General features: G+C 44.6%; 1 protein-coding gene and 1 long non-coding RNA gene across 3 annotated transcripts in view; one reads left to right on the plus strand and one right to left on the minus strand.

Moving 5' to 3' along the window:
• ADAMTS17 (ADAM metallopeptidase with thrombospondin type 1 motif 17) overlaps window positions 1–16,639 on the plus strand; it is a 326,554-nt gene that overhangs the window by 196,165 nt on the left and 113,750 nt on the right. For both annotated transcript variants that reach the window (XM_072737129.1, XM_072737130.1), the window contains exon 13: window positions 13,651–13,817. In XM_072737129.1, the coding sequence (XP_072593230.1) occupies window positions 13,651–13,817 (167 nt within the window). The remainder of the gene's footprint in view (window positions 1–13,650; window positions 13,818–16,639) is intronic.
• On the minus strand, window positions 8,319–16,056 carry LOC140595460 (uncharacterized). The gene is made up of 3 exons (XR_011997075.1): window positions 15,929–16,056; window positions 15,288–15,724; window positions 8,319–12,100 (listed from the first exon to the last, which is right to left on the minus strand). It is a non-coding gene; the product is annotated as an uncharacterized lncRNA (long non-coding RNA).

The raw sequence follows: 16,639 nt of genomic DNA on the forward strand, positions 1-16,639 counted from the left end.
CTAGTCAAAGATCATTCCTGGTAAGCCTGTGGACCTCTGGAAAGAATGGCCAACTGATTGGCCCTTAGCTGTTAGATTCAGATTGGCTGTTAGCTGATCTGGGAGCAACCTGGCCGTGGAGGAGTCACACAGCATCTGGGGGTTCAGCTGTCTTGTTCATCCAGCACAGTTTTCACCTGTGCTCTTAGAACTATTTGACAGAAAATAGGTTTTGGGGGGTGTTGTTTGTTTTTCTCATAGCCTTCCTTTTATTGACCTTGATGACACCATGACCCCTCTTGTTCTTGGCACATTAGCTCCGGAAAGCTCAGGACCAGATTTTGTGCTTAATTTCAATAATTTCTTTCCCACAAGTTTTTCTCTTCTCCTCTGAGACTTACCATTTTTAATATTTCTTAAAATAGTCTGTTTTATGTCTTGTATGCCATCTGCTATATCACACTAATTTTGAAAATGAGCAAGTTATAAATTATAAGTAAAAAGAAATGCTTTATATCCACAATTAAGTCACATTGATGAATAACCAGCCAACCTTTCTTGTGTTTAAGAATCCTGATGCTCAGGCTATATTCCAGATGAATTAAATCACAAATTCTGGAGCTGGGACCGAGGAACTGGATGCTTTAAATCTCTCCAGGTGAACTCAATGGCCAGCCAAAGTTAAAAATCTCCTGATTAAAGGAGAACATGCTCACAGTTTAGTCAAGGTCAAGAACACTATCTTTTCCCAACAGTAATGCTATAAGAATTGGCATCACATACTGTGTCTTGTTAAAACTTTTCCTTCCAGTATTTAGCAGAGTGCCTGAAAAATGATAGGTGGATCTTTAATCTTTTAGGAATGACTTCCTAATTAAAAGCATTGAGGACATACTAGGATTTTCCAGAGAGACAGAATTAACAGATATATACATGATTTGTGATGAGAAATTGGCTCATACAATTACAGAAGCTGAGGCGTCCCACCATCTACCATCTGCAAGCTAGCAGGAAAGCTGGTAGTGTCACCCAGTCCAGGTCTGAAGGTCTGAGAATCAGGAGAGCTAATGAAGTAAATCCCAGTGGGAGGGCAAGAGAAGATGCAAAGAGAGGCCCTAGTGGGGGTAGAGGGCACAGGAGGTGTGTGTGAATTCCACCTTCTTCTGCCTTTTGTTCTGTTCAGGCCTTTAGGGGATTGAATAATGCCCATTAGGGAGAGCCATTTATGTTACTGCATCCACAAATTCAGATGCCAGTGCCATCCAGAAACACTTTCACAGGCACACCCAGAAATCACCTTTAATCTGCACACCCTGTGGCCAGTCAAGTTGACACATAAAAATAACCATCACACATGCATAGATGATTAGAAAGCCTGTTTCACTAAATGGTGAGAAATTAGTAGAGAGAGGTTTCAGTTTTTTCATAGCTCTGTGAGGAAGTTAAAATAGTTCCATCTCTGGCCCTGAGAAGAGAGCTCTGAAGGGCACCTGGGTGGCTCAGTCAATTAAGCAATCTGCCTTTGGCTCAAGTTATGATGCCGGGGTCCTGAGATAGAGCCCTGATAGACTCCTGCTTAACAGGGAGTCTGCTTCTCCATAAAATATTTTCTTTTTTTTAAGATGTTATTTATTCATGAGAGACCTAGAAAGAGGCAAAGATATAGGCAGAGGGAGAAGTAGGCTCCCTATAGAGCACCTGATGCTGGACTTGATCCCAAGACCCTGGAATTATGACCTAAGCCAAAGGCAGACGCTCAACCACTGAGCCACCCAGGTGCCCTTTCTCCTTAAAATCTTAAAAAGAAGGAAAAGGAGAAGAAAGAAAAGAGAAGAAAGAAAGAAAGAAAGAAAGAAAGAAAGAAAGAAAGAAAGAAAGAAAGAAAAGAAAAGAAAAGAAAAGAAAAGAAAAGAAAAGAAAAGAAAAGAAAAGAAAAGAAAAGAAAAAAGAAAAGAAAGAAAAGAAAAGAAAAGAAAAGAAAAGAAAAGAAAAGAAAAGAAAAGAAAAGAAAAGAAAAAGAGAGCAGGCTGAGATTTGGGCCTGGCTTGGTTGCTGGTCATGTGACTTCAAGGAAGCCACTTCTCTCTGGGCCTCAGTTCCATCATTAGAGGGAGCTGGCACAGTACAGTGGGAAGAGCCCAGCTTCAAAGAAAGAACAGACAAGGCTTCAAGTCCCAGAGCCACTCCTTAGACCAGCTGTTACGTGTGTCCCTACCTGAAGTTGGAATAGTTCGTGGGAATACATATAAAGGACATGATCTATATTGAGTACGCAGCCCCTCTCCATATTAGTACTAACAGAAGGATGGAGATGAGACTCTGTGTCTGTCCCCTAACTCATAGTACCATGTGAGGCTCAGAGGGGGGTGACTGACATGGAAAGGCTTTGTTCAGACCAGGGCACAGTTTGCAAGAGCTGTAGCTGTCATGGGTGCTTCGTGTTTGCATCTGGAGCTCTTCTACCCTGACAGGATTGGTCTCCTGCAGCACATCATTCCATGTCAGGTGTCCCCCAGGAATGTCATAGTAGGGGCACATTAGAACCTTTAAACAGAAGGACCCTGTGCCCTGAGACGATTGACAATTGGATTGTATTTAGGTGAGAACAGCCCTTACGAGGATAAGATGTCATCAATGCTGAACAGATGCATGAGGCAAAACCTTTAAGGGTCCTGACTCTGTTTTCTTGGCATGACTTTGGGTAAAGCATCCCCCATGCCTTGGCTGCATCCACTGTTCCCATCCTAGCTGTTTTCTGCCCTGCCCACTCCTAAAGAACCCCTAGTTCAGGAAACCAAGTTAATGTGCCCCCTGGCCTGGCCTGCTGTGGGATTTCATGAGCTGGGTCCTTGCCTCATCCCTCCAGGCCCAGTGGCCTCAAGAGAGAGGCTTGTTCCAAAGTTGTTGTAAAAATCTTCCATTCCTTTCTTTAACAAGTGCTCCCCAGCCCACCCAGTGGTCATGAGCTTGATCTCTCTGTCTCTCTTCCTATGCTTTATCATTGAGGAATAAGGGAATTTGTCGGCCAGTGTGAACAGGCCACTGAGGGATATGTGAGTCTCGGCGCGTCAGATGGTTACAGGCACTGACACATCCCTGAGAGGGAGGTATTTATGTTTGGTCTCTGTCATCAACAACATCCAGTGGGGCAAGCCGTGGTAGAAGAACCAGAAGGAGAATGCTGGTATACTCACACCTCCTGCACCCCTTCTCGGTGATACATTTCCAACCTGCTACCTTTAGTCCAACTTTGACAGGGTTCTGACTCTGGGCCAAGATTCTATTAGGTATAGGCCTCTAGGGACAAGCAAAAAACAGATGAAAAAAATTCTTGCCCACTCTCAATGGGCAGAGTCCCGCCAACTTCCCTTGGTCTTCTCCTGGACACCTCAAACCTGACTCTTCCCAGTCCATGATCTCTCCTCCCAGCCCACTTCCCCACACTCCTTTAATAGCACTACCATCCGTTACAGTGCTCCAGTCCAAAGCCCCTGAGTTCATGAACTGTCCTCTTGTCCCTTCTCTTCCTCTGCCACATCCTTTCGTGATGAGAATGGCAAATGCAGCGAGCCTGCACTATGTGCTAGGTTCCCTTTTTGACATTTACACATAGCAAATCATTTAATGCTGCCGTACAGGAGAGGTAATCTTTTTTGGCCCACTGATTAGAAACTGAGTGGTGGAGAGGTCAGGTCACTTGCCCACGGTCACATAGCTGGTATAGAACCCAGCAGTGAGGCTCCATTGTTCTTTCAGACCTTTTGCACTGGCTTCCCTGCTTCTAGCATGTTCTCTGCCCGCCCCCACCCCTCACCATTCATTCTCCACACAGAGCCAGAGAGATCCACTTAAGCATAAATCCAGTTCTCTCTCTTCCTGCTACAGTCATTTCAATCATTTCCCCACTGCCCTTCCATACTCTTGACCGCAGTCTCTGTATTCATTTCCCAGGGCTGCTGTAATAAATTGCCACAACTTGGTGTCGTAAAAACAATAGAAATTTACCTTCTCCCCATTGTAGAAACCAGAGGTCTGAAATCAAGGTGTTGGCAGGATTGCTTCCTTCTTGAAACTGAAAGAGGATTCATCCTACCCACGCCTCTCCCCAACCTTTGGGTGGCTGCTTGTGCCTTTGGGCATTCTTTGCCTTTGTAGACTTGCCTCTGTCTTCCTGTGGTCTTCTCTACTCCTCTAAGGACACCTGTCATTGGATTTAGGGCCCACCCCAGTCAGGATGATCTCTTCTCTTAATTTGGAGATTCTCAGTTATATCTACCAAGACCCTTTTTCTAATTAAGGCCATGTTCGAAGGTTCTGGGTAGTCTAATCTGGGAGGGGAAAGAGCCACCATTCAACCCACTTCAGCCTTCTTTCTGTCCTCAGATACAACATTCCAAGCTCCAGACCTTTTCCAGTATTCCTTTCCCTCTCCCCACTTGCCCCTCCCTCTCCTTGGGTCTCTAAGTAAATGCCTTCTCAGGCCTCCTTGCTGACCACCTTGAACAAGGTAGAGTGCCTGCTTTGCACTCTCTCTCAGCACCCCTTTCCTACCTTATAGGTATTTTAACAATTTGTAATTACTCATACATACTTGCTCACTTGCTTTCACTCCCCCTACCCCAGTGGCCTTTGAACTCCATGAAGTCCACACCTGCTGGGCACCATCCTCCTTTCCATTGCTTAGAGCAGAATAGCCCTCCATGACCTGTGCTCCCTACCACTTGGATGCATGCTTGCTGAGAAAAAGCAGTCTCTGCTTGTCCAGCATCCCAGAACACACACTTATTATTGTTTCTCCCCCAAAACACAAAGGTCATTGTAAATTGTTATGCCAAGAAGGTAGGTCACCAGCTGGCCACCCTTTCTCATACTATCTCACTTCACGGAGGCCCCAGTGCTGTGAACAGCCCTGAGTGTGGCTCAGGTTCCCCTGCACATGAGAGTCATCTTCCCCATGCCTGCCCTGCCCCGCCCCGGGAGGTTGTGTTCCATAGCTAGGGGTGCCCAGGATCCTCTCCAGAGCAAACTCCAAAATGTCACCCAGTCTGTTTATCCCAAGTGAGAGAAACAATATGTCCCTGCTTCTATAATATTTATGCCTGGGTAGCCTGTCCAATCTTTTGCAATAACAATGTAGGTTTGTTTCCCATTCTGGAGAGCACCAACAGGCTCTTTCTCCCTGGCAGAAGCACAGGGGGAAGCACCCCCTTGGTGAATGGAAAGAGAAGGGCCCGATGTTGTGTGGGTGGTTTAGTAGCAGCCCCAGGGTTTTGGGTGTAGGGGGAACATGCAGGATACAGACAGTGTTTTATGAATTCCAGGCAAGAGTTGTCAGCCTGATTTTGCAGAGAGGCCTGACATGGTGATTGTTACAAAGCACAGCTGATTGAGGCCCTGGAGCCAATCTCTGACCAAAACAACGTCCTCTTCCTGGCTTGCTCCTTAACTCACCAGGCTTGCTGCCTTGAGATTTCCCAAGGATGTCCAAATCTCACTGCTATGTACATCTCAGACTTGGAAGGCTCCCACCACCCTCTCCCTATCCCCTTCACTTTATATTCCTGGCTCCTTCCCCATATCCTGCAGCTGGTTTATTCACTGTCCAAAAATACTGACAAGAGAGTCCACTCCCCAACTCCACCTTTTTCTTTCTCTAGTCCTAGTCCTTACAGCTCTTGGAATTCATATTTCTTGCTGGCTGACATCCGGGCCTGGGGGACCATCTGGGTTTTTAATCCAGCTTCCTAGGCTCGTCCTTTCCTGCCACAATTTGTGTCGCTGTCAGTGGGAGTTTCTGCCCCAAAAGACTATAAGGCAGTAAGTTCACTTATAATTTGAATTCTGGTACCCCATCAAAAGGCTTGTGTTTTAGAGGGAGGGCTAGAGAGTAGGGTCAGGAGAAAGGCTCAGATGGTCTTGTGTGAAAAGCCCACTCTGTTAGAGCACAAGAAGGAAGAGAAGGTGAGTGGAGCATAGATACAGAATGCACTGGGTTCACCGAACAGTATCGCTCTGAAAGCAGCCAGCCTCCTAAGACCCAATGTGAGGCCTGGGGTTGGGGAGTGAAGTTATATGCCTGTAAGTGCTTCCAAAATTAAACTCCTGTATGTGCACTTTCAACATGCCAGTGACCTGATGTTCCCATGGGTGGGTTTTTAAAATCTCAGTCTTTTACACTTGAGTCTAAGTCACATGTATTACTTGGATACCTTGCAGCGGAGGCCTTATAACTAGGATGTCTGCTGCCCTGAAGGGACCTTAGCAACCCTACACTACTCCTGACATCTGGAGCTGCTGGCTGTCCACTAAGCCATCTGTGGCTCTGGATGGTGAGCAGATCTGAACCACTGTTGTGACTTTATCTTACAATCTATCTTCATTGAGGAGAACAGAGCAAAAAAATAAAAAGTGTCACTCAGCTGGGGTATTCTGCATGTCCATCCACTCCCAAGATGCTGCGTGATCTCGTTCATCTCCATGAACCTTTGCTGCATTCCTACTCTGCTTTGGGTCTGCCCAAAGCACTTCAGACCCCACTCTAGCAAGAGATAGTCCTGCCCCGCCGGAGCTCACTTTTCTCTCCACACTTCAATCTCTCACCAAAGCCTCTCTACCTTATTTTCCCCTTATTTTTAAGCATCTTTATTAAGGTACAATATACAGAAAAGCACACCTATTCTAGAGTGTGGCTCCTGGTGCAGGACTGCTCATCATAGTCGGGTGTGTGTGTTGGGCACACATGCAGGTGCATATTGATGGAGCAGGAAGTAGTCACTGGCTCCTAGTGTGCATGCATGTGACTGAATGAGGGTGTGGTTTTACAGGGCAGCTCTACTGTATCAACTGCTGTGGACAACAGGGAGCTTCCACTTGCTCCAAGCCTCACCGGTGCTTCTGTATCGTCAATATTTCTCACGTTGACCTTTCTGATGGGTGTGTAGTGGTATCTCCCTGAGATTTTCCTTTGCATTTCCTTTCCAACTAATGAGCATTTGTGAGCATTGTTTGTGTCTGTATTTGCCATTTGGATATCTTCCTGTGATGTGCACATTCAGATCATTTGGGTTTATATCCAAACTTCTATTTTATTGATGTTTAGAAAGTCCCAACAGAGTACAAATAGAACCTGAGGATTGGTGTTGGAAAAGCATCTTGAAACATCCATCACAATGTAGGTCAGGCTGGCCTCTCAGAATCATGACAGCTAATGGTCAGCTGCCCTCCCAGCCAGTTCCTGCCATATCCAGGAGCTCTTGGGAATCACACTTTTTATGTCTACCTCTCGCTTACCTGCTGGACTTTTTGATTTAACATATTAGAACTTTGATGTCCTCATCTGAAGGATGCAGTCAAGAACCCCTTCAGATTTTTTGCATAGGTTTGACAAAGTAATGGTTATAAAGAGTAGGTCATGTGTAAGCCCTCTGGCCATATTAGTCTATAATCCTGTGGATGTGAAAGTTCCTCTATCCTTATCACTTCTCACCCATGTCCTGAGCTGACCATACCTCACTTCAAGATAAGATTTCAAATTACTGTATCACCACCCTTTCTGTCTCCATGAGTTCTGAGGCCTTGGAGCCTGAGCGGTAGAGCCTGGCAGTCTTGTCTGTGCCTTGCACTCCTCAAAGGAAAAGCTGAGAGTAGTACACAGACCTACTTCCAGCTCTAAAAAGTGAACAACTTCATTTTACCATGAATTCTCTGATTTCAACCATTGCTCATTTTAGCCTTATCAAGCTTGGTTTCTGTTGCTTTAGTCTTCCTAGACCTCTTTTTACTTCATCCACACTACATAGTCCAGAGAAACTTATAATACTGGATGAGAACCTCAGCTCTCTGATCCTCAGACTTTTGGAGGGTGATCTCTCCTACCTGTGTTTGCCAGCCCCAAGACAGCATCTCTTTCCTGAAGGACCTTGTGTCCATATGGCTTAGGCTTGGCACACTCCTCTGTTGTGGATTCCTTGGTAAAGCTGGTCCTCTCCTTCCAAGTCCTCCCACAGAACTTCTGTTTGTAAGCCATTTTTGGATGTTCCCATCAGACACACCCTCTGCACACAAAGATTCTCAGCTGTATTATGGAGGGCTTCTTTCTGTTGTCTCACACCAGTGTATACCTGGGAGGCCATTACTGATGTCATGGTAACTCTAAGATGACCTGTATTATAGATACAGTTATGAAGAATGAGTGGGCTCAAGGCAGATTCCTGCCATGGATTGACATACTGGGATGATTTGGGTAACAAATCACACGGCTCATGGATTGTGTCTCTTTTTCCCATGTTGTTCAAATAGTGACCCAAAGGAAAACTGGAAAATATCAACTCTTTCAGTCATTTTGTTTTTGAATACGGAAAGTTTAATGTAAAAAAGCATTAACTATAACTGGTGGTTGGAGTAATGGGAATTAGCTGCTGAGATAAAGAGAACAGAGGAAGAGCACTGGAAGAGCAGGTATAGGAAGTGGTCACTATCTTTGGGTCTGAGACAGAGCACACAAGGAAGGAACAAATATGGATGAAGGTACCCCCCCCACACCCCCACACACACATACAGCGACAAAACTCCTTGGACTTGTTGGAGAGGATGAAACTAAGGTCCATTGGATGATGGAGAAGTTTGCAGAGGTGCTACACTGGTGGAGTCCTTTGAAAAGCCACACTATGGGGTGTTAGGGAAAGCTGTCCAAGGGGAGAAACTGCTTCTGAAACCAGGATGAGAATTTTCCCAAAGCATTGGCATGCTTAGATGCTGCCCTCTGAGATGAAGCTGCTCAGAGGGAGGTGGCATGCATCACATGCTACCACAGAACTCTGCTGAGAGAAATTAAATACCATAACCAGAGACAAAAGTCTGTTCTTTCTCTGTGTCTCTCTAGTACCTTGTACTGACAAAGCTTAGCATCATACCTCCTTGATTGGAGATCTTTATTTCCTCATATGCCTTCAAGTCACTATCTAGCATCCTTTCATTTGAATCCTGAAGGACTCTCTTTAGTGTTTATTGTAGAGCATGTCTGGTAGTAAAAACAAAAAACATCCTCAATTTATCTGAAATGTCTGACATTCTCCCTCATTTTTGAATAACAGTTTTGCTGGATATAGAATTCTTAGTTGATAGATTTTTTTTTTTTTCTTTGAGAACTTTGAGTGTATTGATCTGCTATCTTCTGGCCTTCAAAGTTTCTGATGAGAAATAGGCTCATAATTTATTAAGATTCTCTATATGTGTTGTGTTGCCACTCTCTTGCTGCTTTCAAGATTCTCTATTTTTTGACAGTTTAATTGAAAAGTGTATTAGTGAATTTATCCTACTGGGACTTTGTTAAGCTTCTTGGATATGCAGATTCATGTCTTTCTTCAAATCTGGGAAGCTTTCAGGCATTATTTCTTCAAATGTTCTATTTCTCTCTCTTTGTTTTCTGAAACTCCCATGATGTATATGTTGGTCCCTTCTGTTCACTGTTCTTCATTCTTCTTTTCACCCCCTAGACTTAATCATTTCATTTGCCCTATATTCAAATTTGCTGATTCATTCTTTTGCCTGCTTAAATTTGCTTTTGAACTCACCTGGTGAATTTTTCATTTCAATTATTATATTTTTAAACCCTGGAAATAATTTTTTATTTTCATAATTTCTGTCTCTATTGACACTATCATTTTTCTCATACATCATTTTCCTGTCTTTATTTATTCAAAGCACTATTATACTTTAGTGCTTTGACCATTTTTAAGACAGTTGTTTTAAGTCTTTACATAATACGCTCAATATCTGAGTTTTCTCAGACAGTTTCTGCCAGTGTATTTTATTACCTTGAGTGGGCCATACCTTTCTTTTCCTTTTTATACCTTGTGATTTTGTTGTTGTTGTTGTTGAAAACTGGACATTCAAATCTTATAATGTATCTCTGATAATCAGCTTCCCTCCTTCCCAGGATTTGCTGTTTCTTTGTTGTTAAAGGTTTCTCTGTGCTGGGGATCAACCTAAAGTGAAAGCATAAGGTCTTCTCAAGCCTTTTCTAGCCTTCATCTTTTCCAGACAATCCTGATGGCTCTCTAAATTTTCTCAAATGTGTAATTACTTTTAAATGACTTAGTCCTTACATATCTGGCTCCCAAAGGAGGAAAAAAAAAAAAGGTATTTCTCATTGAAAGTCCCTGGAAGTCCCTTCAGCTCATTGGAATTGCAACAATGGTGGTCACCCTCTATTCCCATACTTCAGAAATCAGAAGCAGCACTGAAAAATCAGAACAGAGAACCCCAGTATTTGGAGAATAAGGTTCTTATTGTCCTCCCTGGCTCCAGCCAGTCATACCAAGCATACAGGTACAACTACCTACCCTGGGGCTGAAGTGTGGGAGACTGCCACTACCACAATAAAGGCTGAAATTTATCTAAATTAACCACACCTTACCTGCCAAGATTTTTTCAGGAGGTGACACATTTTTTTAACAGACTCCAGAATTTCAAAATAGTTATTTCAGATAATTTTTGCCAATACAGTTGTCTAAGTGGAGAGATGGATTCCTGGTGCTTCCTACTCCACTATCTTCCCTGACCTTAGTCTCTCAGTCATAGTAAGATAAATTTTGATAATATAATTCAACTCTAACTTCTGTTTGTTGAAGACTAGCCTGTGCAAGGTTCTCTGCGTGAAAGCTGCAGAAAAATAGAAGGAAGACAATAATCTACCTCACCATTTCACAAGGTTGATGATAAGAAGCATACCAGAGACCCAAGCAGGGTCAAGAGAGGCACCAGGTAGGAAATAAAAAGATGCTGCAGGGCCTCAAGGACAGACAGACTGGGGGTGGGTGGGGTGGATGGCTGGGGAAGATGAGGCAGTGGGCTAGATGAGGGTCTGAAGCAGGATCTTCCCATGGGAGAAGGTTGGAAATGGAGAAGAAACAGGTGAACGGTTGAGAAGGAAAGCACCCTGAGGCATATCAGGTTTCCCATGGGCTACCGCCACTCCAGGCCCACTTTCTGCTGGATCCAGGAGTTGTCTTCTCATATATAAACTCTCCACCCACCTGCTACAAGGCATAAAGGTAGTTTGTTCATTGCGGTCAGTCAGATATAAATTTAGGAAAATCAGTTGCTAGTGACAGGTACAGTGGAAACTAAAGCCTAGTGACAACCCAGGAAGTTAGTTACACGAGGTGCACACATCTCATTTCACAACCTAACTAGAAAACATTGTTTTCTTCATTTTTCTAGAAACCAATTTTTATTTGCATTTGTACTCTTGATGTTTTTTAATTTGTATTTTTGAACTCCGTTCTGGTTCAGGTTGGATTCCTAGTCACTTGAGGAGTTTTTGCGTCATTTTCCCTAAGTCTGCAACTAAATTCAGTGAGGATGCATCTGATTCTTGTATCATCTGGTATATCTGTCTTCTAAGGGATGCCATAGCAAACTATTACTAACTGGGTGCAAAAACAACACAAATTTATTCCCTTCTAGTTCTGGAGACCAGAAGTCCAAGATCAAGGTCTTGGAAGGGTTGTTCCTTCAGAAGACGGTGAAGGATAATCTGTCCCATGCCTCTCTCCAAACTTCTAGTGGCTTACTGGTAATCTTTGGCATTCCTTCAAATGTGGGAACATCACCCCAATTTCTGTCTTTATCTTTGCATAGTGTTCTCCCTCTGTGCTTCCATCTCTAGATTGCCCCTTTCTATAACAATACTAGTCACATTGGATTAGGAGCTCACCCTGTTCTAGTATGATCTCATCTTAATTAACTACATCTGTAGTGGTCCTATTTTTAAATAAGGCCACATTCTGAGGCAGTGGGGTTAGCCCTTCAGCATATGATTTTAGGATGGACACAATTCAACCCATAACTTCTCACCATACAGCATCTGCTGCCTCACCCATGCCTTCTCTGGTCCCAGCCGTGGGAATTTGCCTGTTTCAGAGATGCCCCTCCTGCTGGTCCACATGGCTTTTCCCCTCTCTGTTTCTTCCACACTGTGTTTTGCGGCACAGGAGTCCATTCATCTCTCCACACTTGGCATTCAGGCCCAGGACTCTTGGGGAGGTGGTCCGAGATTCTGTCTACTCAAACATGCCATGCAGTCATTTCTCCGAGATCCAGCTTCCTCCCTGGTGTTCTGGGAAGGAAAAAGAACAAAAGGTCCCTCTGTTCTCAGATCCCATAAACCGTAGAGAGGTTTTGCTGTTTCCTAACTTGGAGATCAGAATGCAGGGCCCTTCTCTGAGGTCACCAGTGTGGATAATCTCTCAAGGCTCCCTCCCAAGTGAGGGAGAGGTTGTCTGGTTATATGAGGTGGGCATAAAGGTAAGAGCAGAGCCTTTCTTCCTGTTCCAGACATTTTCTCCAACACATTTATGTAGACCAGGAGCCAGGAAACAATGGCCCATGGACTAAATCTCGTTCACCACCTGTTTTATAAATAAAGTTTTATTGGCGCTCAGCCATGCCAATGCCATGCATTGTCTCTGGCCACTTTTGTGCCACAACGGCAGAGTTGAGTAATTGCAAAAGACTGCATGGCCCACAAAGCCAGAAATATTCACCATCTGGCCCTTTGCAGAAAAAGCTTGTGGACTCCTTGTGTAGACTTCTGTAACACAAAAGCCCAAGGAATTCTCCTGCGATACCTCTCCCCTTAAAGCAGTGATCACAGGGCAGCCTCATTGTCTGATTACAAGGAATGGCAAAGGGAGGAAAAAAATACTCAATATGAAATGGTTATCATGTCAAAAATATTGTCCTGCCAACAGGTATATGTAATTTGTGAAAAGCCATTGAGCAAAACACTTGTGATTTGTGTTCTTTTGTATGCCGAATTTTAATAAAAAGTACGGAGAGAAAACAGTCACACTCCAACCTGGTAATTTTGGCATCATGAAAATAAAGGGAACCAATGAGATTGCTCAGGTCAGAGTCCTGTGAGGACACCCCAGGCCCTCATGGAAGAGCTGGACAGAGCCACATTTCAGCCAGCCACACCAGTGTTTTGGTCACACACCTGGTCTTGGCCAGAGAACACATCTGGCTCTCCAGAACTGCTTAGATCCCCATACTAAGCACAGAGCATCTGGGACAGAGGACGTGTTTCTGATCACTTATGGTCTCATACTTGCCCAAGTAAAGGTTGCAGAGACAGGATCTGACAGGTCTCCACCCAAAGCCATTGAGTAAGTTAATGAATCATTCTGATTCTTTGCATTCTAAAGTAAAGGAGAACTATTTACTCGTCCTGAAACTTAGTGACCCCAGAGTATACCTAGGAGCCATTTAAAGGTCTTTGCTTTATAGAAGACCAAAACAACAATAACAACAACAACAGCAAAAAAAACCCCAACACTAAAAATTCCCCTTGGCATTTTCAGTGTTACAAGTGGCCAAGTCTTAAGTTCAGATGAAAGACGCAATTTGTGGATCTTACTGAACTGATACCCGATCCTATTTCCAGATGACCCTGATTTACAGTTCTTGGGTGCATTTTGCTGACGGCTCACTTCAACATGCCATCAGCACGGGGCTGGGATTGCAGAGATACCATGTGCAAGAGCAGAGGGAGGTTGCTTTGGAAACTCTGCCTGGCCCCTCCCCCTCTGGGCAAGAGAGGCAAACAGCACCCCTGCTGTTCCCACAGCACTGTCTGGTTAACTAAGACCTTTCTCTTTCTTCCAGCCCTGGGCCAGGAGGCACTCACTGCTTGGGAGCCAGTGTGGAGCATGCTGTCTGCGAGAACCTGCCCTGCCCCAAGGGCCTGCCCAGCTTCCGAGACCAGCAGTGCCAGACACATGACCGCCTGAGCAACAAGAAGAAGGGCCTGCTGACAGCAGTAGTGGTTGATGGTAAAGGCATATGGCACGTCCTTTCACAGTGCCCCCCCACCACCTTCTCCTCCGAGAATGTAAACACCTCCTAAGAAAATCCACAGGTTTCCCCCTTCCCAGCAGTCCATCTAATGAACGGGATACCCCAGTCCAGCTGCCCCAATCATCAGTGGACTGGTTTCTCGAGCAGTGGGGTTGAACTTGGGTGACCCAGCCCTGGGAGAGTTCTTAAAAGCAGCTGTGAGGCAGGCAACAGACCAGAATTGTCCTGCACCCCCATTGGCAGCAAGGCAGGTGTGCTGGCAGCCTGCTGCCTAGTGCCACGTGCTGAGGGGCCCAGGGCCAACTTTGAAGAGAACGAGGCTCTGCAGGAACAGGACAGTGGGTTTCTGTGTCTGCTCTCTCTCTTTACAACATTGATGCTTTCTTACATTTCTTTTCTTGATTCATTTTGAGTTGGCTTTTACTCCTTGACTATGGTGTTTGGGGGGGAAAAAAAAAGGTTTTGAGGACAGTTATAACTCAAAGATGATGATAGGCACAGGTCAAATTTTCCTTCCAAGAGCTTTCTCCCAAATCAAAGGAGTCTGCCCCATGGGCCATTAGAAGCATTTCTAGCAGCTGATCACATTCTAGGTGGTATATCATGTCTATAAGATTTGTAATGTTTATTTGTTGTTGATAAGGACTGCCTACCCCCATGGCCTCATTCAAAGCTTTTTACACTTAAAATTCTCTTCATCTTCTGGAGACAAGACTACATTGTAACGATGACTATATGGTCCTATTTGTTGAGCACATCATATGCCAAGCACAAGTTAGTTCTGCATACATTATTTCAATTACTATGTAAAACGAGCCATGCAAAGATGAGAGGTTACAGGTTACATGACATGTCTAAGTTCCTGCAGCTGATAAGCAGAACTTCCCCAGTTCCAGAAGAGCTGGCTGAGAAAATCACTACCTCTCATCTGGCTTCCACTACTCGAGTAAGACAGAATAAGAGCATGACTTCATAAGTGTCAAGTGAAGAGGCTTTAATAAGAACTACGGTGACTGTGCCTGATTTTTACACGGTCTCCAAAGTCTTTTGCAGGAGAATGAGGTTCCTGTGCCAAGTCCTAGGTTTCTTCTTTGTGGCTTGAAGAACCTCTGAAATCTATATTCTGCAGTCTGTTGTTACAAGCTCAAGTGTGCATAGCTCTCTGGGGGTAGGCCGAGGCATCACAGGAAATAAAGGCCCCAGACCTGCAGCTTTGAACCTAGCAACCCAACCCATTAGCCTTGAACTGAGCTGTAAAGTAACGTGGGATGTTCTATAATCATAGCAGATAATACACCACCCCGCTCAGCCACAGGTTCATTTAAAAGCACTGGGGAGCTCCCCAGACTTTTTCCTTTTTAAAAAGAAAACCACTTGTTAGAGCTGTGTGATAGTAGATGCACCATTGCCTAACCAAGACTTCAAAAGAAGAGCAGCCTACATACCCTCAGCTTTTCCTGCAGACAAAGGAGCGAAAAGACCTGCCCTCCCAAAAGGAATATGTGCAGCTGGAGGCAGGGACTCACACAAGACCCTCATTGCTCTCGGCCAGGCCATTCCTCTGGTGTAGGAAGACCCAGGAGGCTTCCATATGTCTCGAGCACATTCGGACCCCTGATCGGGAGAAAGCGAGCCCCAGCCGAAGCTGCCTTGTTTCCAGTGCAGTGATGGGTTCTGATGAGGAGCAGCCTTGTTTCCAAACCATCAGCCATTCCAGCCTGCTGGATGAAGACGCTTTAAATCCTCTGTCATGTCCTCTGCTGCTGTAAGGAGCAAGAAGAGATCAGATCCAAGAGGGACTCGCTACATCCCCATTTCCACTTGACTGCACACACACTATTGTTGTTATTCTTTCCTTGCTCTGCTTCAGCTTTCAGTTCCCCTGAAATTCAATGCAGAAATCCCACGTAAATGTCTGGTTTTCCATAGATTTCTCCAAGTCCAGATTAAACTTCTATTTTACTTGTAACCACTTTTGGATCACTGAGCTCCTCGGCTCCCTTATCATCACAGTGGCTGAAACTGATGTCTGCCCCAGCTCCCCAACCCAGGGAGCTTCGTGGGGCAGCTATCTGGGTTCACTTACCAGGTTCAAAATGTGTTCCGACCCACTTGCTTTTTCATTTCTCTCTCCCAAAGCAATAAATAATTATAGCCAGAGTGCCACTGCTTTTGATCTGAGAAGTGCTGCCCTATCTGATAAGGACAGCTAATGGGCAGTAAAGCATTTGTCTTTGAAGGAGAGACTCTTAAAAGGAGCATTTCACAAGGATGAAAACAAAATAACAAATGGCCAATTCAGAGGGCATGGGGAGAATACAGATTATAAATTTGTTCCTCTCAAAACTCAGCTTATAAAAGGCACAATTCTAGCTCAGCTGTGATGGGAACGATTCCTGTGGTTGGGCTCTGGGCTCTCTCGAAGCCCATTATGACTGCCCTATTCATAGCATTGCTATCACTGTGGAATTCTTTGGCGAGTGACGCATAGTTCAAGAAAGGGGAAGCTATATTTTTTTCTTTTTTCTCTTATTGAAGAAAAAAAAAAAGAATTCTTGCAGAGGTAGATTTTCCAAGGGAGGGCTCAGGACCACAAATCCATACCACCTCTGAAAGAAGACAAAGGCTCTCCTTCGAAAATAGGTCTAAGTGGGAAGGCCTTTAAAGAGAAACCCATGGAGATGGCCTGTTGCCAAACCCACCCCATTTCTGCTTTCCCCGTGGAATCCCATTTAAATGGAAATCTTTAGGAGTTTAGTCCTTCCTGCCCAAGCCAGCAGGCCACATGCCCACTGAA

This window comes from Vulpes vulpes, chromosome 14 (assembly GCF_048418805.1).
Source record: "Vulpes vulpes isolate BD-2025 chromosome 14, VulVul3, whole genome shotgun sequence".
Taxonomy (NCBI): domain Eukaryota; kingdom Metazoa; phylum Chordata; class Mammalia; order Carnivora; family Canidae; genus Vulpes; species Vulpes vulpes.